We start from the raw sequence: 25045 nt of genomic DNA on the forward strand, positions 1-25045 counted from the left end.
TATTCTAGACCTATTTGACATTTTTCAAAGATGCTCATGTCTATTTGACCAAATTAATTTCTAAATGGTGGAAATTTGGACAGTTTTGCTTAGAGAATTTCAAGCAGTGATAGAGAAACTATCTGGGGGCAGTTGGAACAAACAAGTAGATCAGCAAACACTAAGATCCTACATCTAGGATACAAAAATTGCATACTTTTGCCTCTGATAGTTCCTTGCCTTTTTTACAAACTCCATAGTATGTTTTTTGTTTTCAAGAAAGTTTTTTCAGGGGTACCTGGGTGGCTCAGTCAGTTAAGTGTCTGACTTGGGCCTGGGTCACGATCTCATGGTTTGTGGATTCAAGCCCCGCGTCGGGCTCTGTGCTGACAGCTCAGAGCATGGAGGATGCTTTGGATTCTGTGTCTCCCTCTCTCTCTGCCCCTCCCCTCCTCATGCTTTGTCTCTCTCTATCTCTGAAGAATAAATAAACGTTGAAAAAAATTTAAAAAAAATGAAGTTTTTTTTCACCAGCAGTGATGGACTAGAGACAAAAATGCTGAAGTAAGCATTTGTCAATCAGGGATATAATTTTTCTTCTTCAAGAATAAATTTACCCACTTGATAGATATTACATATTTCAAAAGTGCTTCACTCATAATAAAATTAGTGACAATATGTGTAAATTGGGAAACTTTCATTTTGAAAATTTTCATAAAATTGTTTAAAGTTGTTAAAAATACATGCGTAGATCACACAAATGATGATGTAGATGGACTTTCACATCAGTGACCTGCCCTAAGACTATAATTGCACAAAAAAAGGATTTGAAAAATGTTAAACTACATTTTAATACACTTCAAAACCAATACTTTAAAGATAAGCAATAAATCAACCCATGATCCTTATTAAGATTTTCTTGTTAATATACTTTTCTTTAAGACTCACCAGTCACGTATGCTCTCCAAAAACATACTGAAATGCATTTCAAGAAAATATACTTTGCTCTAATTAAAACATGGAATTGCTTTTTTTTCTGGAGCATTCTCATATCCACTGTGATATTTGAAGCCTTAGTACACTGACGTTTCCCATTTCCCAAGAAAAACTTATGTTAGGTTTGCAGATGTGCATTCTGAAACCTGCCAAAGTTTGAACTCTTTCTACCTGAAAGAACACGTAAATGCTGGATCTTGTCACCATGTGAGCTCAGTGCTCTATCCTTCCCAAAACACCTGGATTGCAATATATCTCCTGAAAAATTCCTTGAAGGAGAAATTCCAAGACTCAAGTCCCCCAGTAATGGCATAAGAGAATGATTTCTGTACCATGTAGAACATTCATCATGGTAAGCTGAGGAACTTACTTGTGTTAATATTATCAGACTTGCTGCTCTTTGGGGCTGGTCTCTCACATTGTGTGCCTGACCAGTTGGTGGAGCATCTAGAAAAATAAAAAAAATAAAAGAAGAAGAAAAAAAATTGGTTCATAACAAAACTCACAAGTCTGCTAATGTACTAACTTCCAACAAAATGAACTAGAGGAGCCAGCCATCACAGATTCGTAAATACTAGGTCGAGATTTCTGCTAATGTCCTGTGTATTGCCAATATGCTGAGGGTAACTTCAACTGTACTTCACTTGTTGAAATACTTTAAAAATTTTAGGTTTATAGTCATTTTTCTTTATGTCGAATCATCAATTTAGCATATTTTATAGAAAAACTGAAATCTTAAGAATTGGGAATTCATTTAAAAAGTACTGGAAATTATAAGTAACCACCATAAAAACTGAGTTTGCCCTTCAAGCAAATCCATCTTTATTAAGTTTCTGGGATTTTTTTTTTCTGGCTTGCTCTATGTCCAAAGTGTAACTAAACACAAAACAGCAAATGGTCATCTGTCTCAGTTCAAGCTACATAATTTTTACTTTTCTAATCACGGATAGAGAAATAACAGTGTTTTCCCATTTAAAATCAGACTCCTATTAGTATGGAAACAAGAGAATGTGCCCAGGATTTTTGTGGGAGAAGTTGTCTTCCTATTTCCCCTTAGAGGTACCATGACTCTGTGATAAGAGTACAGCAGAGGATGAAAATAATAGATTTGATTAAAATCCTTTACTTAAACATAAATCACAGCCATATAATTAGCTGGTTGCATCAAAATAAATGCTGGAATGGTTTTAGCTATGTTTAAATAATGCCTATTGGCTAACACAAGATGCCTCTGTGCATCTGTCAGAGGAAATCCACAGAGAAACCATTTAATTGGCTTCAGTTCTTACCTAAAATGACTGTCAAATACTACCATATTAAGAATAGTTGCACACAATAAAAGAACAGCTTCCAGAACCATTCCAAGTAGATCTTTCTGGGCATGGTGGCCAGACTAAATAACTGCAATTTCAAGGTTTCTGCCAATTCTGTCATAGCCAATTCAGATAGCTGAAGCTGTTTTTGGAACTAGGCTTCAGTGATGCCATGTGAATTATCTGGGATATTCATGAAGAAAGTATTGGCTCTCCTAAAACATGGGAAAAATCTCATAAGATCATTACTAAAAAATTCAAATTGTGAAAAAAATTTGTTTCATTAAGACATCAATGCCAGCATAATTGACAATAATGTTACAACTCAAGAATATAGTTATTTGATTAATAATGATATTGTAAAAGTATGAGTATGGAGTATGGTTTAAATGAAAAATAATATATTAGTATTAGGTCATCATTCATGCATCATCTTACCTTTTTGTTTATATTCTTTATAAAAAGCTTACGTACATATTTCGTATACACATTTACTATATACCATAATGCAATAAATCATTAAAATAGATAAATAAGGTTTAGGGCCAGGTCAATGACTGTCTACATTCCTGAATTGAGGTAATGGAATGAGCGCCTTTTCATGTAATTATAATAAAGTGAACAATGAATAAAGCTGTTGATTTTTAAAAATCATTTATTTTCCTCTTCAGTTGTGGTTTTGCAGATGAATGACCTAGAAAATTGTTCCAATTCTTTACACTTTTTAATTCTTGACACAACCCACAGATAATTTGGAATAAGGTGTTTAGAATGAATTTGTAAACACATCAGAATGAATTCTCATCACTGCAAAAATAAATTTTTTTAATGTAACTTTATGTTTGTCAAATCTTCCTGAGGATGCTTCATACTCCAATGGGTGGGGGGGTGGGGGGAAAACCAATACCAATTGCTTAATAATTTCATTATATAGCTGATGTATAAAAGGTTATTTTTGCCCAATTACATTGAATTACAAATTAAAATAAAAATTTGCTCTTTACATTACCTCTTTTGGTAACCAAGCTGAACCAAAAGAAAACAAACCTAAATCAGGGTTGATGTTAAATAAGAGGAATGACCTGAGATATATTTTGTTATGTTACAATATATATTTTTGTTATGATAAGAACCTCTGGGCTCATCATTACACTGAGATGCTTGGAAGTAAAAAAAAAAAAAAAAAAAAAAAAAAAAAGGAATTGCTCAGGAATGGAAGGATTAAATACTAATTGACCAGATTGTGTTCTGATATGAACGTCATGTATTTCAAGTACTTTAGGAAGTTATGAAAAATATCGCTTTAGAACTCCAAAAGAGTAAAGAGAGATTTTTAAACAAGATAAATATAGTGTGATTCTTAATTCTAAACTGAAATCATTTAGGTAGGACAGGTGGTATTTGTTAACAGTATTGATTACCTATTTTATCCATAGTTTGGAATCCAGTAATTATGGATAAAAGAAATCACCTGCTCATGGTAATAAAGCTTTTCTGTTTTAAACTATGGAAGCATGATTAAATTCCTAATCTTCAGGGAATATTTTACTTATTACATACTGGAAATAACTCTCAGAGACTGTGCTGGAGAAATAATTAATTTTAACTGTTATACATCTTAATCAGCTGATGATCACCTTGCAATTTTCCCTATACTCCTTATAAAACAATGTTTTATGGCCAAAGATAAAATATGTTCTACTGTTCTACATTTGTTCCCATTTCAAAAAATAATCTCTTTTGAGATATTACATAGAAATCATTACTCTTGTTGCCTACATTACACAATGACTACTTAAGGCATTTGCTGCTCCACGAGTTCTTCTTCCAGTGGTTGATTTAAGACCAAGTATTTTTACCATCTTTACAGAAATTCATAAATCTTCATACTGTGAGCAGACTACAATGATCAAAGCCATTAATGGCAGAGCATTTAGGAATCGGAATGTCTGAGGATCATCAAAATTTCCTGTCCAATTCCTTACTGAATCATTTGCATTATCATGCTGACTATAATATCTTTGGCATCTCTTTTTCATTTTTCCTCAAGCAAAATCCACAGTCCATGCCCTGGTTATCTTTAATCTGTACTGTTGCAATCCACTGCTCCCTGCTAATCATTCTCAGACGATTGTATTCAAGTTAGTCCTTCATGGCCCTCCCTATATAATATATATCTATATCTATCTACATCTATATAGCTATAGATGTGTCACCTATTGCTGAGGGTCACCTATTGCTGAGCTATATCTATATAGCTATAGATGTAGATAGATATAGATATATATCTATATAGATAGATATATAGATATAGATGTATAGATATAGATTATAATCTATAGATTATATGTAGATATCTATATCTATATATTTCTTACCAGCACAAACGCCTGTATATTGTATATCATTCCTTTACACTTATTCTATAATTGTTTCCTACTATCCTTAACCTTAGGACAATAAAAATTAGCTTCTTTTTCTTGTGTTTGTCACCATGGTGGTCTGAATTATTTAACTATTTAAACACTTTGGTGAATTAAAAAAAAATTAATGCTTATTTATTTTTGAGACAGAGACAGATCATGAGTGGGGGAGGCGTAGAGAGAGAGAGGGAGACACAGAATCCAAAGCAGCCTTCAGGCTCTAAGCTGTTAGCACAGAGCCTGACACAGGGCTCGAACTCACAAGCCGTAAGATCATGACATGAGCTGAAGATGGATGCTTAACTGACTGAGCCATCCAGGTGCCCTGACACTTTGGAAAATTTTAACTAGTATTGTTGGGACATGGATATAGAGAAGAAGGTAGAGATTTATTTAAACTATCATTTATCCTTCTTTCTTCACAACATCATATAAAGATATTACTCCTAGAAGTTTTTAATCTTTTTATTTTTTTTCATTGTGATAAGTGTACTCTTCCATCCCAATCCCCTATTTCCTCTATCCCCTTACCTACCTCCCGTGTGGTAATCATCAGTTTGTTCTCTATGGTTAAGGGCCTGTTTCTTGGTTTGTCTCTTTCTCTCCTTTTTTCCTTTGCTCATCTGTTTTGTTTCTTAAATTTCCCATATGAATGAGATGATACTATATTTGTCTTTCTCTGATCCTCTTCTCTTAGCATTATACTCTGTATTTCTATTTTGTTGCAAATGGCAAGATTTCATTCTTTTTTATGACTCCTAACAGTTTCTTGAAGTCAATAGCTGCCTGGTAAAGCGTTATAGATTTCACTTTGTTTTTGACTTCTTCCCTTCTCTCTAAGGCTATTGACATTAAAAAGAAAGATAATTAACTGCTGCATTGTTTTCTTAATCTTATTCTTCCACTTTCATTATACCTATATGTATACAATAGACTTAATTACAACATATTTTATATTTCATTTATTTTATATATGTATATATATGTGTGTGTGTGTAAATATATATATATACATACACACACACACATATATATATATATATATACACACACACACACACACAGTGGAGTATTACTCAGCAATCAAAAAGAATGAAATCTTGCCATTTGCAACTACATGGATGGAACTAGAGAGTATTACGCTAAGTGAAAATAGAGAAAGAAAAATATATGACTTCACTCATATGAGGACTTTAAGACAGAACAGATGAACACAAGGGAAGGGAAGCAAAAATATTATAAAAACAGGGAGTGGGACAAAACATAAGAGACTCTTAAATATGGAGAACAAACAGAGAGTTACTGGAGGGGTTGTGGAAGGGGGATGGGCTGAATGGGTAAGGGACATTAAGGAATCTACTCCTGAAATCATTGTTGCACTATATGGATGTAATTTGGATTAAATTAAAAAAATAAATTTAAGAAAAAATTCTTTGAAATTATTGTATAGTTACAATATACTCTTTAAATTAGAATATTCTGAGGCACAATGAAATAACTTTGTGTAAAAGGAATAGTATAGCAGATATTAAAATGAAGAAGAGTGAACATTTTTGGAATATAATAAGTTTGGCATATATAAGGGTATAAAAATAATCTTTAAAAAGGAACAGTTTTTACATTTAAGCATAGATATAAGACATATAATTAAACTGTCCAAAATAGTGCTGGCTCTGAAGAAGTAGAGTGACCGAGAATTGAGAACATCAGATAAAAAAATACTGAAGGTGTATTAAAATCTGAGATATTGCCTTTTACTGTGTAACAATGATCAACTTACATGGTCTATGAATGTAATTTTGCAGAAATGTCTCGAGTCACCTGCTTTGGGAGAACTTCAAAATAAAATAATGAGATTAATAACTACTCCCTCTTTTCATCAAACTTAAAGGTCATGGGACTCTTCGGACCAAAGTAAAATTCAAAGGTGAACCTTAAAGCAATTTGGAATTGAATTTCTCCATATGTATACGTATATATATACGAGACTCCCCTTATTAACCATGATGATTGAGACACTCAGAAGAAAAAAAAATCTCACAGGGGGAAACAATGACACAAAGGGATTAAGGAAGCCTTAAAAAACTTGTGCCATGCATGTTTTGAATGCATATTTTGGTGCTCCAAAAACCTCAATAAAAATAAAAAATATTATTACATTTTGTTAACCAGACTTATTTTGTAGTATTGCCATATATATTATGTAAAGAAATTACAAAAAAAAAAATTAATGTTTGTTTATTTTTGACAGAGAGAGACACAGCATGAGTGGGGAAGGGGCAGAGAGAGAGGGAGACATAGAATCTGAAACAGGCTCCAAGCTGTCAGCACAGAGCCCGACGCAGGGCTTGAACTCACCGACAGTGAGATCATGACTTGAGATGAAGTCAGACGCTCAACTGACTAAGCCACCCAGGCACCCCTATGTAAAGAAATTTTTAAAAATTAAGCCATTTGCCAAATATTTTTTTACAAGTAATTTTGCAAATTTTACTCATGGTGTTGGCAACAGGACATTTGCATGGTGTTCCTAACTTTGAAAATCTCTATGTAGCTCCCAGTACCTTGTGTACTCCTCTCCTCACAGATAGTAATACTGAAAAATGTTATATATTTAGATGTTTAGTTATGTATTCACTTGTTAATTTTCCTGTAAAACACCTTTTAATCTGTTACTGTTTCACAACCTTCTGAGCTAAAGTTCTTTTCATATATACCTAATGATTCTTTTTTGTAACATGCCTCAAAAATTCCCTGCCCTAAATTTGAGGTGAAATTTTGCCTAAAAAGTCCAATTAGCATTTGCTGAACTTTGTGCCAGATCTTAGGATAAGTATATTCGTATCAAAAATACTCTTATTCACTTCTATAATAGCCTAGTTCAAATTATGCACTGTGTGAAATGAGGAAGTACATGCTCAAATAATTTGCCAGAAAAGCATAGCTAATAACTGGTAGAAATAAAATGTGGTGTTATGATTTCATCATTGTTTTCTATGACAATGCCATGATCCTTCTAATTCAACGCAGGAATAGGAAGAAATGTTTTTCTTTACTCCCTCATGCCCAGGAGAGTACCAGCTCCTTAATAAGAAAGTCAAACTATTATCTGCACAAAAGGAAATTGTGCATTATTTTACTAGTAGAATTGTAGGAATTACCACACTGGTTCACACTTGTGGTCAGTAAGGTTTAACATTCTGTCTCTAGCAGTGACAATGAGGCACATGTTATTAAAGAGTATTTATATCCTTCTTGATATCAACTTCACAATTTTATGTTAGCTCCAAAATATTGTAGATGTGCCGAATATATCTTTAAATATCCATAATTTATAAATTCATCTATATTAATACTGAATACAATTTTAACTTCCTAAGCTATTCACTATATTTCACTTATGTGGTATTTTTTACATACAGCTTTGTACTACAATTTCCATTTATGTAGTCCTATTAATTTAACTGTTACTTCCTACATGGCAACATCTAGGTCTTACCCTGTTTTGTTTTCTTCAGAAGGCTTAAGAAACATAGCTTAAATTTATGTTATTTTTATAAGTATACTTGATTCAACTCTAGAATAATGTATAGTTTTAAAATATTCCATTAAATCATTGTGTTACCTAGTACTGATAAAATTAGTAAGACAAAACTAATTTTATTTTAATACTAAGATAATTTGGTCAGAAAGAGTTTTTTTTTTTTTAAGTTAATTTTATTTGTTTTGAGAGAGATAGAGAAAGAGCATAAGAGGGGTAAGGGCAGAGAAAGAAGGAGAGAAAGAATCCCTACCAGGCTCTGCCCTGTCAGCACAGAGCCCATTGCGGGGCTCTATCTCAAGAAATGTGAGATCAAGAAATGACCTAAGAGGAAATCAAGAGTTGGACACTTAAGTGAGCCACTCAGGTGCACCAGGAAGGAGTTCTTGATTTCTGAGAAGTATTAATATAAAAAATAAAATAAATAGAAAATGAGATATTCAATATACTCTGACCAACAATTATTTTAGGAAAAGTTTTAAAAATGAAAAAGAAATTGAAGAAATGGGCATGAAAAAAACCAGAATGGATTAAAGTGATTTATTTTAAGAAGTAAGGAGGGTTATAAAAGAAAAGATCAAATCTAGTTTGCCAAGAAATTATCCAGAAAGGGAAGTCGTTTAAGATTGGGTGGTTTAAGTTAGAAATGTTTGAACATAAAATTATGTGCAGGCCACTTGAGCAGAAATGGCCACCAAAGTGTGAAATGATGACATAATAAACATTAAAAAAAAAATCTTTGGTAATGGAAATTTTTTTATCAGCTAGATAGTTTCCAGAAAATTTTATATAAAGCAAATCTAAAAAGTATGAGGTGTTTTAAGAGTGTGTGGACAATTTCCACTTCACTGAATACACTGAATACACCAAATGAAAGGGAAAAAGAATAATCATAAAATTAGTACTAAGTAATATGGTGGATGTAACTGAAGTCATAAAAACATTAGAAACAGTGGTTATAATGCTACAGCCAAAGGTGGGAGACAAAACAGGATACACGCTGTAATGTAGAAAGCTCTCTCTATACATTGCCAAAACAAAAGTCTAGTCCCACAACCATCTTAAAAACATACTAAACTGTGTGTATGTAGGGGGGGTGGAATTCTCTATGCTTACTGCCATGTGCACAAAGTAACTAGTTTGCCACCTGAATATTTTATGATCTACCGCAAAATAAGGGTAAACAATAAAGAATTTTTCTATAAAAAAAAAACTCATGAAGGCCCTTCCTAATTCTTAGAGATTCTGTGGTACGGGGTGGTGAAATCTGAAACAAATTATTATGAGGATCTCTGATATATACAAATGCACTTATCAAGTATTGTTAAAGGTAGGTTAATCCCATGGAAATTTGGGGCAATGGTAGGGAGATCAGCAAGTGTTATCACAAGGTTTTGAGTGTGTGAATGTCTGTTAAGACTAATATAACTTTAATTCTCTAAAAAATATATTTAATTTCTCTTGTGGTGCTCATGTGCTGGGATATTGATGCTAACCATAGTAATTTATAGCCTAAATCATTGAAAAGTGGTTCTGATATAAAAATTGCCTTCTCCTTTTTGGTACTTCAGCATTCCCTTTGTTCTACTTACAAGATTACTACCTATCCACCAAAAGGTAACACCAAAGCTTTCTATCAAACACTTCTACTTGATTAAGGAAACTTTTATTAGTATTGATGTCAACTTCCCAATTACCACATTTCAGCCTTCCTCAAAATCTAGGACCTGAACTTTCAAAAGATATTTTTTGCATTTAATTGTTTTAGAAACACAACAAGTAATTTAGATAAAGCATATGAGAATGATTTGCTAAAGTCAAACTTCAGTATAAATTAACAAATTTATGTATCCTGTGTAAATGTTAATTAGTCATACAACAGTCACCAGATTTGTCAACATTTATAGAGGCATGTTGCAGACAAATACTTTGGAGGCCTTATGACGAAAGATGCCTATTAACACGTTTCTTTCCTAATCCAAGTGTTAGATTACATTTCTGACAAGGTGAGAAGGTTTATGCAGGCAATGGGCTAAAAATTGATTCAGGAAGTTAAGACAAAAAGTCTTTAATCAATCTAAAATCCTATAAAATATTATAGTAATATTTTACATTTGGAGAAAACTGCAATCTGGGGGTAGTTAAAATATTTTTATGCATTTGATATACAATCATGAATATGGTAGATTATAATTTCAAATTCTCTATACATTCATAAATATCTAAAAGTGTATTTTCCTATGACTATAATAGACTGATTGACAACTATTATTCATCTTTGTATGCTCTCATTTGTTGAACAGTGTCTGGCACATGGTCAATGTGTATGTCTGGTCAATCAATATGTTTGCCATTTGACAAAATGAATGAATGAATTCATGAAGGATGGAGGACACATGGTTGAACATGTATGATTGACTACACATGTGTAGAGACGTGTCATATACATGTGCCATAATCTATTCTATGAAGAATATATAGCACCATTCATAAAACATGCTTTCAGCTTGTTACTGATCAGTCATTTCCCACTATGTGAAACACTTTATATATAAGAACCACAGTAAAAGGCAAATATTTTCTTCCTTCCTTTCTTTTTTTTTTTGTTTCCTTTCTCCTTCCCTTCCCCTTTTCATTTATTAATTCTTCCCTTTATAAAATCAGATGATCACATTCTAGCCACTTGGGCATGTAAAATTTTTACTTCTTCAATGATACAAATTGTGTGATACTTCAGTTCTTGTCCCAGGATGCAGCCAACAAAGAAATGCTTTTCTTTCCATGACACAAATTCTAGAAGGGCTTGCCTGATGAATACTTTGCCATGGAAAAAATATATATGAATAGATACACATTATATATATAGATGTATACATATGTATACATATATGCTTATATAAATGACATATATATCCATATATATGCATAATATAATACACAGGCACACACACATGTATGTATATATATATATACACATATATACAATATATGCAATTAAATATAATTTGATTCAATCAATTTATACTATTGTTTGAAATTAAAGTGCTGGTATAGTGTGACACAAACAGCAGGTGTGAATTTTGGAATCAAACAGAACTCTATTGTAATCTATTCTCCCCTCCTCACAAAGGATGTATCATCAAGCAATTCGCCCATTTCAGTTTTCAGTTCATAATAGTGGGAGACAGCAATACTTTCTGCTTTGTCTCACATTGCCCAACAGTATAGCCTCTTATGATGTCACGTTGGTTTTCCTCTTAAATCCACTTCCTCTTTTACTTTATATGATACTTTTCTATGTTGTATGTTTTTCTTTTACTGCCTCAAAACATTTTCCCTTCATCCGTCCTTTTATTTTACTTTCAAGGTAAGTTGATTATTACAAAAGCTGAAAAAAAAAAAGCTTTCTTGGGAGATTAAATGACATAATGATTATATATATATATATATATATATATATATCTATATCATATGTGTGTATATGTATATATATATATAATTTAAAGATTGTATGTATCATGCCAATATCTATGTAATTGTAGTTTCTAATTAGGCTTAAAGTATTAGGGAGAAGTATTAGGCTTAAAGTGTTATACTCTTTTAACAAAATGACTTCTTTCTGCTACTATTTTACTATAAAAAAAGGAGAAAGAACATATTTTCTTGAATAATGGTAGTATGAGGAATCGTTATGTTTTTACTCTTGAATCAATGATGCTAGTTAAACCATATGTGTCTGATCCTTTTCTTGTATGTGTATATAATTAGTTTGGGGTCAAGTACTGGGTTGAAGATTGATTGATCTCATTTTCTTGACTTGTTCCAGCATGGGATATGAGCAAGAAATTAAGCCTTTGTTGTTAAAAGCATCTGAAATGGTGACTGTTTTCTATAGCAGTAAAACCTGGAGAAAGCAGTCTAAATAGAAAAAATTAAACTGTTAACAGAGGTAACATTAACAAATGAAAATATTATGTAGTTATATTGGGTTTGGTTTCTTTGGTTATTCTGATTTGCTGATTATATGAAAGGCCAAGAAAGTATCTCCAAATCAAGGGAAAATCACGTGACAACATCAAAGCTTTAAAACAATGGCTGCACAATATATATAACTCGGTAATAAGTGTTTTTTGCTAAGCAGTGACACCTGTACTCTCAAAGCAAAAACTGGAATTAAAACTTGTACAGAAAGATGTAATGTATCTGTTTTGCATGTTTTCCCGATGGCATGTCAAGCATGGTGAAAGCTGGGACAACCTACAACTTGTTACCAGGGATCATAAAGGATAGATACTGATGTGACAGCTTTTCTTGGCCTTTACTACTCCAACCACATGCACATCTCATATTTTGTGATTTGAAAGTATGCCAAGGGGCAGAAAGCACATAAAGAACGTGTGATGACCTAAAACTCTTGAAATGTGGACAACACAGGCCGCTAAAGTTGAATTCCTCAATAACCCTGCTGAAAAGTTGTGATCTGTTTGAAATCAGTCATGACAAGTACCTTGGGCTCTTCTCAAGTATTCTCTATGGGGGCCACAAGGTCGCTGGTCCACATGGAAGAGTGCTGCTCAGCCTGACAGGGAGACCGGAGAAGAGTAAACCTTGTGTGTAGTCTCCTTTCTGCAAGGCCAGTGTTTTCAGAAACCAAAGCCTTAATTAGCTGTGAGGTAGAGAATAATTCCTACCTCTTTAAAATTTGTGACAGAAACAGAACTCATTATCCTCTTCCCAAAAGTCTTGACAAAGCCTTCTGTAGTACCTGTACATTTCCTTATGTGTTTCTCACCCTAAGGACTTAGAAAATAATGCTGAACTTTTAATAAAATAATTAGATTGGAACAATCGCAAAACCAAAGAAAATGACGAAATGACTAATCCAGATTGGTCTCTTAATGAATGTCCCTTTGGTATTTAGATATTAATTTTGCATTCTTCTGCATTTTAAAAATCTGCTTCAAAAATGTTTATAAAGCTAATTCCTCTGTGTGTTTTCTAAGGTAATGGAGGGCGGACCCACTGCCCTTTCTTTCTCAGTAGGACTTGAGCTGGGCTGTACTTAGTGTAGTTCCCCTCCCAGTTACCATCAACTACTTGTCTTTTAATTATGCCATATACTGCCTTATTTTCAATAATAAGCACTTTAAAAACATCCTGCACTTTATTTTTCATCTTCAGAATCCTAGAAGCCCAAATTATTTCTGATTGTGATCATTTATGTCTGGTGTATTGCAGCAGCTTTAATATTTTACTTTTTAAGTTCTTTTTTTTTAATGTTTACTACATTGAAGAACAATACTCTGTGTTCTTTATATATATTATATTTCTTAGGAAGTCTTAGGAAGTACATGCTATTAGCATTTCCATAGTAAGATGACAAAGGAGCCAGAGTAGAAAAAACTATAAATAAGCAAAACAAACTGCAATCCCGAGGTACAATGTCCTCTATACTTGGCCCTTGTATGCCTTATTTACCACAAACAACTTTTAAAAGCCATTTTTTAGGGGTGGCTTGGTGGCTCAGTGGGTTGAGGTTCTGACACTTAATTGTGGCTTAGGTCATGATCCCAGGGTCATGGGATCAAGCCCTGCATTGGGCTCCACGCTGAGAGTGAAGCCTGGTTCATATTCATTCTCTCTCTCTCTCTCTCTCTCTCTCTCTCCCCCCCTCCCCCTCTCCCCCTCTCCCCCCTCTCCCCCCTCTCCCCTGCTTTCTCTCTCTCTCAAATAAAAAATAAAATTAAAAAAGACCATTTTTTAATGGAAAAGTACCTTTTTCCTTTACATTGCAAGTTGGGATTCATTTTAAAAATCTGTTTTTTTCAAACTCATGGCTGCTTGTTCCTGAGGAGGACCATGTCACCAAGACCTTTCTAAAACATTCCTATGACTGTGATACTTCCTATTTCAAATGTTATCAGTGTTCTCCTACTGATGACTTTCAAATTTCCAGCTAAGCATTCCATGGTCCTCACAATTATTTCACTGTCTACTATTACTGTCCAATACTCCTTTTTAAGCATCATTTATTTACACCACTCAAATCTCCAGAGCCCCTGCCATATTCCTTCTTGCATCATCTCTGTCCTCAAATAGACTCAGGGGCCCTCGAGGGCAGGGGTTATATCTTACTTTCCTCTTCTCTCTCCATTTTTGATAGAGATTCCCAGAGCAAAATCAGTGAGCAAACAAAGGGCAAAGAGGAGAGAGAACAAAAATGAATAAAATTGTGTTCTTCTAATAAGTTAAGATGGTGAATTAAGCCTGTTCAGTTCTCTATAGAAAGCTATTTAACCTGGGTTCCAGAGCACTCAGGAAACACCCTGCTGCAGCTTTAGATGGTATCATAAAGATGAAAAAGAGAATAAAAAATCATGATAAAATCACTCTTCTATCTTTTTCTAACTCTTGCAGTTTTTGAAAATTTAATAACAAAGTAAGATGTGGTATTACAATGATGATAGAAAGATGATCATATCACAGGCTGTCAGAGCTCACAATACAATATAAGCACCAATACATTATTTTTTAGCAGCATTAGTTAAGAACATACTACATGCAGAACATGTGTTAGCTATTGGGGCAAAACAGATAAATCAGATACAACTTCTTACTTGAAGGAATTTACAATCTGCCAGAGAGAAACAGACACATAAATTTAAAGAGGCCATGGAGTGTACAACAGGCAGCATTCCCAGGCCAATTTCATAGAAATATGTTCCATGTCCAAAGGCCACACACAGATGAGAGGTCAATTCTAGCCTTAAGATATGGAATATCATAGAGGAGCATGAAAAATGTAAACACACACACACACACACACACACACTCACATGAGTGATCAAGGAAAGGAGATAATTTCGTGGAAAACCATTTTTCCTAAGAAAGATGAAAAACAGATGCCCATATAAATCTAACTAAACCAAAAAGAAAAAAAAGAAAAAGGAAAAAGTAATGGATTAGGGGAAAATGCTCACAGTATGTTATTTGTAGCTTTTGTTTGAAATGGAGAAGTAAAACATAAAAACTAACATTGCTATCTTGTTTTTGACCAAATGGAGAACCGTTCTTGCTATGGGCAAGAAGCAATAACATATATTATAAGAAATGTCTTGGAGTTTTGCCATATTGCCATTTTCAAAACAGTGCCTGAATTGATATGATTTCAGAAGCAATGCACTATCAGTTAGATCTTTTCTGTTCTCCCTTTTCAGATGATACAAGTAACTTAAAAACTGGATTTTTTTCTTTTGTTTTTGAAAAAGAATATGAATTACATAGAAAACTATCTTTAAGAAGTAAACATTACCCAAATTCAACCAATAATAGGTAACCATTTTTTTGTGTGTTTTGTTCACTGAAAAATCCTTTGGTGCCTAGGATATTGTTGGTATATAGGAGGTACTCAGTAAATATTTGTTGATAAATGGATATGAAGATTAGCAGTATTTTTGTTGTCTAAAAGGGAAAAATATGAGCCAATCAAGGGACAGACACCTGAGATTCTGGTTCTTATAGACTTTGGATATACTAGACAGGGGTTATAATAAGAAATATATGGAAAGAACTATTATCTCTTTTGCACTTAGTCATTACTAGGCTACTCATCTACTTAGCTCTATCCTGGTATATTAAAGTATCAGAAAATAAACTGTAAAACCATAGAGAAAAACTGAACACAAATATTTGTGAACCAAAAATTTTATGATCAGCTCCTCAGTTACTGCATAGTATTAACAGATTTTCTATTCTTAATTTTGCTGCTAATGTATAATTTTGTCTTCTCAATATCTTCATAGATATTTTAGAGATTTAGGGACGATTTATATCTGTGGTTGTGACTGATCCAATTTTAAACCAGTTTGTAAACAAAAATTCAAATAGGACCAGGTTTAAATATATTGTACCTTATAGACCTAGTATAAGTGAACAATTAGTCCAAACATATCACTTTACAAACAAGAACAATGTGACACAAAGACATAATGTCACTTGCTCAAAATCATACCTAGTTTAATTCATAAAGTCTGTACTTTTGGACCCAGTATTTCCACTTCTGTGTGTTAATCAGAGAAAACTAATGAGAAAGCATGTTTTTTTTTTATCCTTGGAAAAAATAGTTAACAAAAGGATAAAGCAAAAAAACTAAATCACACATCTAATAATTGAATGATATATGATTGATTAAATAAAGTAGGGAACAACACAGTGGAACGCTGGGCAACCACTAAGAATAAAAGCATCTAATTATATACATTGATATGGAAAGATGTGTTGAATGTATTGCAAAATAAATATAAAAGAGTGTCTATCATGTGATCTTATTTTAGTATATAATCATTTTCAAGTATATATTTGCATCAAGAAACTGAATGAACAGAAATAAAATACAAGTGGTTGTTACTAGGAAATATGGACATTCTGAAAAAGTATTGCTAACTTTTATTTCTAAAATTAAAATTTATGGTCTAATAAAAATAATAACACAATGAAAATGTATTTAATAGTGACATTGAGGAGTTCTTTTATTCTACTCTGAGAAGGTATTCTTTACATCATTTTCTACCGAAGTGTGTCCAAACGGACAAAGTTGACAAGATATCTTTTGGAGTACAGAAAACCTTGAATGATTTCTCAGAAAAAATCATAGTATGAAGAAAAATTGGATAAAAAATGTAACGTGTACAAAAAACAAATATAGAATTTTCAAATCTTTGCTATTCTAACTACAATGTTGAGATTTCAGCCAAGAGCCACCTGCCAAAGACAGGAACTAGAGTTTGGGATATCCAAGAATACTTAAGCAAGTTACCTAAAATAAAACCATGTACACAGTGTTAGATCACCAAGATTTAAAAATAATAGCTAACAATAAGTCTGGATCTGTAGTCATGGTCACACCCAAGCAGAAACAAAGGTCTGGTGGCTCTAAACACACATTTTCAGAATAAGTGTGCTCAGAAAATCTCTTTCCTATGATGGTTTTTATATATACATGCTAGATTTATCTTCCTAAAGAAGAAAAAAATCTATGGTTTAGACTGGCCACTAGGCCACACCAAAAGTAACTGGAGGAAGGACTATATGAATCCAGGTAAGCATGACTCTAAAACCCATTTTCTTTCCACTTACTGTATCTTGTAGAATCAACAGAACTTCCTTACTGTCTGTCTCACTTTGATAGTGATGGTACCAGCCAACAAATGGATCTCTCTGGTACCATCAATACAGAAGACCCATGTGAGCAGAATAAGGATTTGAATATGCATTCAAAATCCAGACAACAGAAGAGTTCTTTTTTATTATTTTATAATTTTTAATATTTATTTATCTTTGAGAGACAGAGACAGAGCATGAGTGGGGGAGGGGCAGAGAGAGAGAGAGAGAGAGAGAAAGAGAGAGAGAGAGACAGAATCCAAAGCAGGCTCTAGGCTCTCAGCTGTCAGCACAGAGCCTGACACGGGGCTCGAACCTATGAACTGTGAGATCATGACCTGAGCTGAAGTTGGAAACTTCACTGCCTAAGCCACCCAGGCACCCCAGGAAGAAGAGTTCTAAAGGGAGTAATTCCTGACTTCTTCATTGTCTTATATTTTTCTTGAGTCCTTAAACACTGGTTATTTATACCCAGGAGAAGTTTTTTAGTACATTTCAATATCTTCCTAGTCTTCAGTGGGATGGGTCTGCTGTGGAGCTTAGCTCTGAAAGCTAGAAGTCTGAGATCAAGGTGTTGGCATGTTTGGTTTCTTCTAACGCCTCTCTCCTTAGCTTGTAGAGACCACTTTCTTCCTGTCTTCACATGATTTCCTCCTCTGTGTGCGTATCCTAATATCCTCTGCTTATAAAGACACCAGCCATATAGAATCCATCTCTCTGTGCATGTGTGTATCTCTATGTCCTAATCTCTTCCTACAGGGACACAAGTCATACTGGATTAGGGCCACGCCAAGGACCCTGTTTTAATTTAATCACATCTTTAAAGCCCCTTTCTCCAAATGCAGTCTCATTGTGAGGTACTGAGGCTTAGAGCTTCAACACCTGAATTTGGAAGGGACACAGTCCAGCTCATAACAGTAACAAAGAGCAAAATTTACAATTTTATGTGACAACTTGACTGGGCTAAGAGATGCTCAGCTGGTAAAACATTATTTCTGGGTGTGTCTGTGAAGGTGTCCCACGAAGAGATTGGCATTTTAATTGGTAAATTGAGTAAGATCTCCCTTAACCATGAGGGTGGGCATCATACAATCTGCTGAGTGTCTGAATAGAACAAAATGGCACAGGAAAGGCAAATACGCTATCCCTGCTTGAGCTGAGACATCCATTTTTTCCTGCCCTCAGACATCAACACCTGGTTTCAGATAGGAAACAGCTAAAAACCTTCCGTGAAAGAGGAAAAGGTCTGAAAGTAAGGTGATGTTTGTTGAGAACAGAACACATCCTACATGGCAAATTGGGAAGAGAGAAGACTAGAGAGATATGTTGGACTCAGACTGGGACTTATATCATCAGCTACCTTGTTTCTCAGGCCTTTGGATTTCGACTGAATTATATTACACAAGTGAATTTCCTGGTTCTCTCTCCCTCTTTTCTTTCTCTTCTCTCTCTATAGAATACATAAAAATATTTCAAAATATATATAAAATATATGTATATGACTTTTATTCTACTCTTTGACACATACACCTTTTGGTTCTGCTTCCAACTAATGATATATATAAACAAATACAATATTTAATATATAAATATATATTACATGTTATAAAATACTTTTTTCCTCACTAAATTTTGATTCTTCCCTTTTGAGAAATTCAGTTAAGCCGAATCAATTAAGATTTATTATTCACTACCATATGCACAAACAGATGATATCTGAGTTGAGACTAGTGGGATAAGAGGTAAGCAGAAAAAAAGGAGAAGCATTTCAGTTCAATGAACTGAGTGAAGACACCTAAGAGAGGAATGGTCCTGTGGTTATGGGGCAAGGCTGTATGTGTGCTTGCGTCTATATAAGTATAGGAGTAGCGGTAGGAGAAGTAGAGTAGCTATAAACATGATTTTATTGGAAGATGAAATGTACTGTAAATACTGTTGGAAGATAATGCTGTGGAAGTAAGTCTATGGTCTAAAGAAAGTTAAACCCAATACAAATAAAAGTCTGACCCTAGCAAGATATCTTAGAGGTAGAAGGACACAGTTAACTTGATACTGAATTGAACACTTTTTCGCATTATTGATAATTTCTAATCCTCACAACAAAATTTATATAGTATTGTCAAAATAGCACACATTAGATTTTTTAAATTTGTTTTTAACATTATGCGATATACTTACTTTAAAAAATATCAATACTCTCTCCAAATATGCATAAAAAAAACCCTAGATTTTATTTTTGTGTAGGCTTTTCTGTGGAGTTTTCTTTTTCCTCCACACATAGTAATAAGTGAAAATGGCCATCAAGAGACAAAAGTGAAGGCTTTCAAAAAACAAATCTATTCCTTAAATTGAAGGATACAGTAATAAAATTTCTATGTGGAAAAAAAAAAACCTGTCACCTTCATAGATCTGAATACTTCATATAGACTTTCCAAATGTGTGTAAATTCTGCACATTCAAATAGTTTTCCACTCTATGAAAAAAAGAAAAATGTACTACCAACAAAACTAAAGCAAGCACTATATCTTATCTCTTAAAGCAATTTTTGTTTCCTGTAAGGCTTTTAGATGAAATAGTACATACTAGCTTTTCATTAAAGGTACATGACCGCTTCCAATTGGAATCTGAGGCTGAAATCTGTGTTTCCAAAAAGCTCCCCTTATAAGAAGAATCGACTACTAGAAAGATATCCAGAGGGCTTAATATTCTCCTGTCATATAGAGATTTCAAAACATCTCCCTTAATGCCCATCCAATGGCAAAATCCAATAAGCCATTTATAATTCTCATCCTCCTTAAACTTTCTGGAGTTGACATATATTCTTCCTTCCTTCCTTCCTTTCTTTTTTTGAGTTGATATTCTTTGACACTCTCTACTCCTTTGACTTGGAGGATTCTACTCTTTGACGAGTTCCCTCCAATTTCCATTTCTTCTCATTTACTTTTGTTGATTCCTCTATAACACAGTATCAAACAGTGGTATTTCCTAGAATCCATCCTTAATCCTCTATTCTTCATTTTGTAAACCCACTCTTGTGTCATGGCATAAAATGTACCTCACCAATTGGCCCCAACATATCTCTCTAGTCTTCTCTCTTCCCAATTTGCTGTGTAGGATGTGCTCTGTTCTCAACAAACATTACCTTACTTTCAGAACTTTTCCTCTTTAAGGAAGCTTTTCAGCCATTTCCTATCTGTAAAACTATTACACATTTTTTCCCCATAATACTGTGAAAATATCACTTCATCTATAAAGCTTATCTCTCTTCTACAAGTAATCATGAAATGATCTCTATTGAAATGTTTTCCCACAACATTTTAGTAATATTTCTTTTTTTTTCTTTTTTGTTTCAAAATTTTACTGACATTCCAGTTAGTTAACATGTAGTATAATAGTCGCTTCAGTAGAAGTTAGTAATTCGTCACGTAAACACTCAGTGCTCATCACAAGTACCCTCCTTAATCTCCATCATCTATTTAATTATTACAATTGTCAAATAGGATTTTAAGTTTTGTAAACCCATTAATCTACCAAAATAAAGTTTAAGCTCTTCAAAGGTAAAAACCATGTTGGAGTTACTACAACATAAAGAAAGCAGTACAGCATAAGAGTTATAACCAAGGTATGAATTTTAGAATCAAAGTATGGTTTGAGTTTCAGGTATCCACTGGTTCCTAGCATGTAACATCAGTGTTACCATCTGTGAAATGGGGATAGTAATTACATGATGGTGATAATGATGATAATCACAATAATAACAATAGCATAATATTCTAGCTTCACATAAAATATATAAAGCGCTTAACACAGTGCTTGGCAGAAAATATTTGCTAAGTTGGTTAGCTGTTATTAATTATCCTTCCAAATTTACACAGGGTCTCATTCATCACAGGTTATCAATAAACATTTGGTGAAGAATTAATGAATGGATGATAGCAGAATATCATTACCTATATTTTGCTTCTTTAATACCTTAAGTTTTTTTGAGAGATTCAGTAAGCATTACTGCTACCATCAGAATAAATCTTAGATAGTAAAAAACCAAAGCACAGACAGAATTTCCATAAAACCAAATGTAGACAAAGATACACAAAAGTAAATTTTTGTTCTAAACCTTTCCATTAATGTATTTTTTTCCTTGCTGAGTTTATGAAATAGTCTTATAGGTGAATAAGTCTTATAGACCTTAATAGGTCAGGTGCCTCTGATGAAACTTGGTAAGAGTAAAAAATGGAACAGAACATTATTGTGAGCTGCTGTGCCCATGAGCGATATCGATTCTAGGGACACTGGAGCATTCGCAGGGCAGGCATGTTCTAGGCCCATTTATAGGGAGGAAGGAGGGTCAGTCTGAAATGTTATTTGTACTTTTCCTGGACATAGTGCAAGAGAGACAAGACAAATGAAGACTCGGCCCCAGAACAGGCATTACCAGTATCCTAGAAATGAAGTAACATGAGTACCTAGATCAATGCTTGGTCAAGGCTCACTCTGGACTTATTAATTCTGAAATATCCATGAATCTCCTGACCTTGCTCTTCTTCCTTCCAGTTGCACTGCCCAGGTTGAAACTCTCATCACTTTTCTCCTCAAGGATTTCCAAATCTTCTATGGGGTCTCTGCAGCTGATCTCCAGTGCTCTCCCCCACATGCCAATGAGCATCACCTTCAAAAGCCAATTCCTTCAGCTCAAGCCTCTGCCTCAAATCTCTTTGGCTACTCATTCCTTTTGCGATCCTATGTAATCCCCTAACTTTGACATAAATAGGATCCCAACTCATCTTTCCAGTTTTGTGTCCTCAATCCCCTCTCCTTCCCAACTACAGTCACCCTTCCTTCTAGCTATGTTCAACCACTCACAGCTCCCCAAATAGGCCATTAAGTCTCACAACCATGTCTTTACTTATGTTATTCTTTCTTTTCAGAATGCTATTCCCAACCTTACTGAATTTCATGAACTACAAGAACCACAAAAGATTGCCTTTTTCTGTAAAGCTTTCATTTCTCATTGTGAACAAATCACTTGACCTGCTAAGATTCCATTGCCCTCTCTTTTTCCTGTGGCAACACCTACATTATTAAAGGTTAATTCACTGTTTATGATATTTTAACCCCAATACTTAATGAGCTCCTTAATGATGGGGGCTAAATTTCATTCATCTTCACTTGTCTAGGATTTAGCATACTTTCGGGGTCTATTAATATTTGCTGAATGACTGAAGAAATTTAGGATGGATCCAGGTAGAGGCAGAACTGAAAAAGAGTCTCCTCTTGTCTTCACGTGCACAAGGTACAAACCTGAGTATGAGCTGAGAAGTGCGTCAATGCCTCAACAGATCCGTCTATACACATTTTGTAGACTAAAATTTAAAGAGATATTTTTGGATGTAGTTTACATAGGGATATTAGTTTAACATATTCAAATATCTTCAGGAAAAAAGAAAGAATAGCATTTTTCCCTATGTGATTACTTTAGTCATTTCCCATATTTTTGGACTATAATCTAAAGAATAACATTTTCTTGAATAACAAAATAGATCTTTGTGAACACAACTATAGAGTTCTGATAATGAAATAACTGAGTGTCAATACACTTGTGCTTAAAGACCATTTCTAAGTACACTTTGACACCACCATGGAGCTATTAGATACCAATCATAGCCTCTGTTTATGACATTGAGTATTAAAGGCGATCACGGATATGATCTATCTTTAAAGCTCAAGTGAAAAATGCAAAAATAACTTCCATTGTGATGAACATTGACCCCAAAGGTGGTCTCTGAAATTTCTCGGAGGAAATGAGTTTATTTTTTTATTGACAAATTAAGTCAGGAAAAAAAAAGATTTAAACTATGAGGAAACAAAATTTTTACCACATACCTATTTCTTCTGTAAGTGTAATTGTTCTCAGTAAAATTTTGGGAAACAAAATAATGTATTGGTTCATCAGTACTTGAAATTAAAAGTCAGTTACTAAACAAAAGCCACCATTCCAAATATAGTATAGACTATAGCAATAGAGTCTAAGAACACCTGCTTCTGCACTTCTCTAATTAAAAGCCACTATTCTAGCAAATGTGTTTTCATTAGACAGTTCCATGAGCTTTCTCATTCCCTCCATTATATTTCTAGACACTCTAGCTGACTGTGGTGCATACACTTGTTGGTGAGCGAAGCAAAGGTTAAGTGTGTGTGTGACACAGATGAGCCCCGAGATTAAGTATACACTGAAATGCATGTGGATGTTCATGATTTAAACCAATGAACTGTGGCCTGAAATGATGTCACACGAAGCGCAGTGGTAAGTGGAAGGTTAAACCTACTTGCATCTCGGCTCATTAAACGCAGTTAAAGTGCAAATCCCCTCATTCTGACAGTAGTGATCACAAGGGTTCTCTTTCTGGTCACAGCGCTGACTTTTAAACCCCACAGAGCATCTGCAGAATTTCAGTAAAATACAGCTAAATAAAGCAGCTGACTTTTTTTCTAAATATGTTTCAAGTTCATTTCATACAGAGATAGTAACATATGAATCAAACTTTGTCAAGTAAGTCCATTTCTCTTTCATTCACACTCATCACATGCTACTCTGACAAGGTGGGGACAGATCGTGGATATGGATCATATGTGGGCATTATCCTTCTAGTCAAGCAGTGATCAAAGAAAACTCAAAATAGAAACCACATGAGGGAAATGGTTTTATTTCAAGTTGTCCATTCTGGACTGTCAGGTATTTAAGAGGGAACATATTAAATTCTAGATTTTTCTCACGAGCAGAGAATCTCCCAATACTTTCTAAATGTTTAGAAACCCAGATTCAAGTTAATGTACTCCAAAGGAGACAGGGAATTAATAGGTTTACATAATACAACACTCTAAACCTGACATAAACATCAAATAACACCATTATACATTTGAAAAAATACCACAGTTTCTTTTTAAAAGGATAGCTGTAAATACCAAGTATACATAAATATGATTATGTCTGGGTTTCACATATCTAAATAAGGTCAATGAAATTAGAATAATTTTACCTGGCATTTCCAAGTTCAAAGATCTATGAATGTCTTCAATGGGTATGATGCTAAGAACTGAATGAGCTCTTCCTTATTAAATCACTAGCAAATTGATGAAGGAGGAGATTCTGTAGCACATGAGCCAATGAGGGACAATACTTGATCAGAGATGTCCGTGAAACATTCATTTAAAATGTATTACTCCAAGAGAGGAGAACAATAGAGGAAGGATTCCATGTACATACAAAGGCATACTATAACAAGCCCACAAAGTTATATAATACTCACAGACACACAGGTACATTTGTCTCAGGGTCCAGCTGGCATGTGCCACCATTGTAACAGTAGCCATCACATAACTGACAGCTAGAGGCAATCTTTCCATTAGTGCAGCTGCAGCAACAAAGGAAAAAAGAAACCTCATTGTTAGTGGCATCATTATTGTCGAAAGCTGACATAAACTCTCTGCAGATAAGAATATTCATCATAGAGAAGTAATGGAGTGTGCCTGGCTAAAAGTAAGTTTTCAGAAAGACAGACTTCCTGGAGGCAAAGATTTTTTTTTTTTAACAAAATGATAATTTTTTTCTTTTGGTAATTTTTAAATTTTCAACCCAC

General features: G+C 34.0%; 1 protein-coding gene across 1 annotated transcript in view; it reads right to left on the reverse strand.

Annotated features, from left to right (window-relative positions):
- Positions 1 to 25045, reverse strand: part of LRP1B (LDL receptor related protein 1B) — a 1901338-nt gene that overhangs the window by 13408 nt on the left and 1862885 nt on the right. Inside the window, exons 86-87 of the mRNA XM_043576625.1 lie at positions 24716 to 24820; positions 1346 to 1422 (exon numbers count right to left, since the gene is read on the reverse strand). Of these exons, the coding sequence (XP_043432560.1) occupies positions 1346 to 1422; positions 24716 to 24820 (182 nt within the window). The remainder of the gene's footprint in view (positions 1 to 1345; positions 1423 to 24715; positions 24821 to 25045) is intronic.

This window comes from Prionailurus bengalensis, chromosome C1 (assembly GCF_016509475.1).
Source record: "Prionailurus bengalensis isolate Pbe53 chromosome C1, Fcat_Pben_1.1_paternal_pri, whole genome shotgun sequence".
NCBI classification, from domain to species: domain Eukaryota; kingdom Metazoa; phylum Chordata; class Mammalia; order Carnivora; family Felidae; genus Prionailurus; species Prionailurus bengalensis.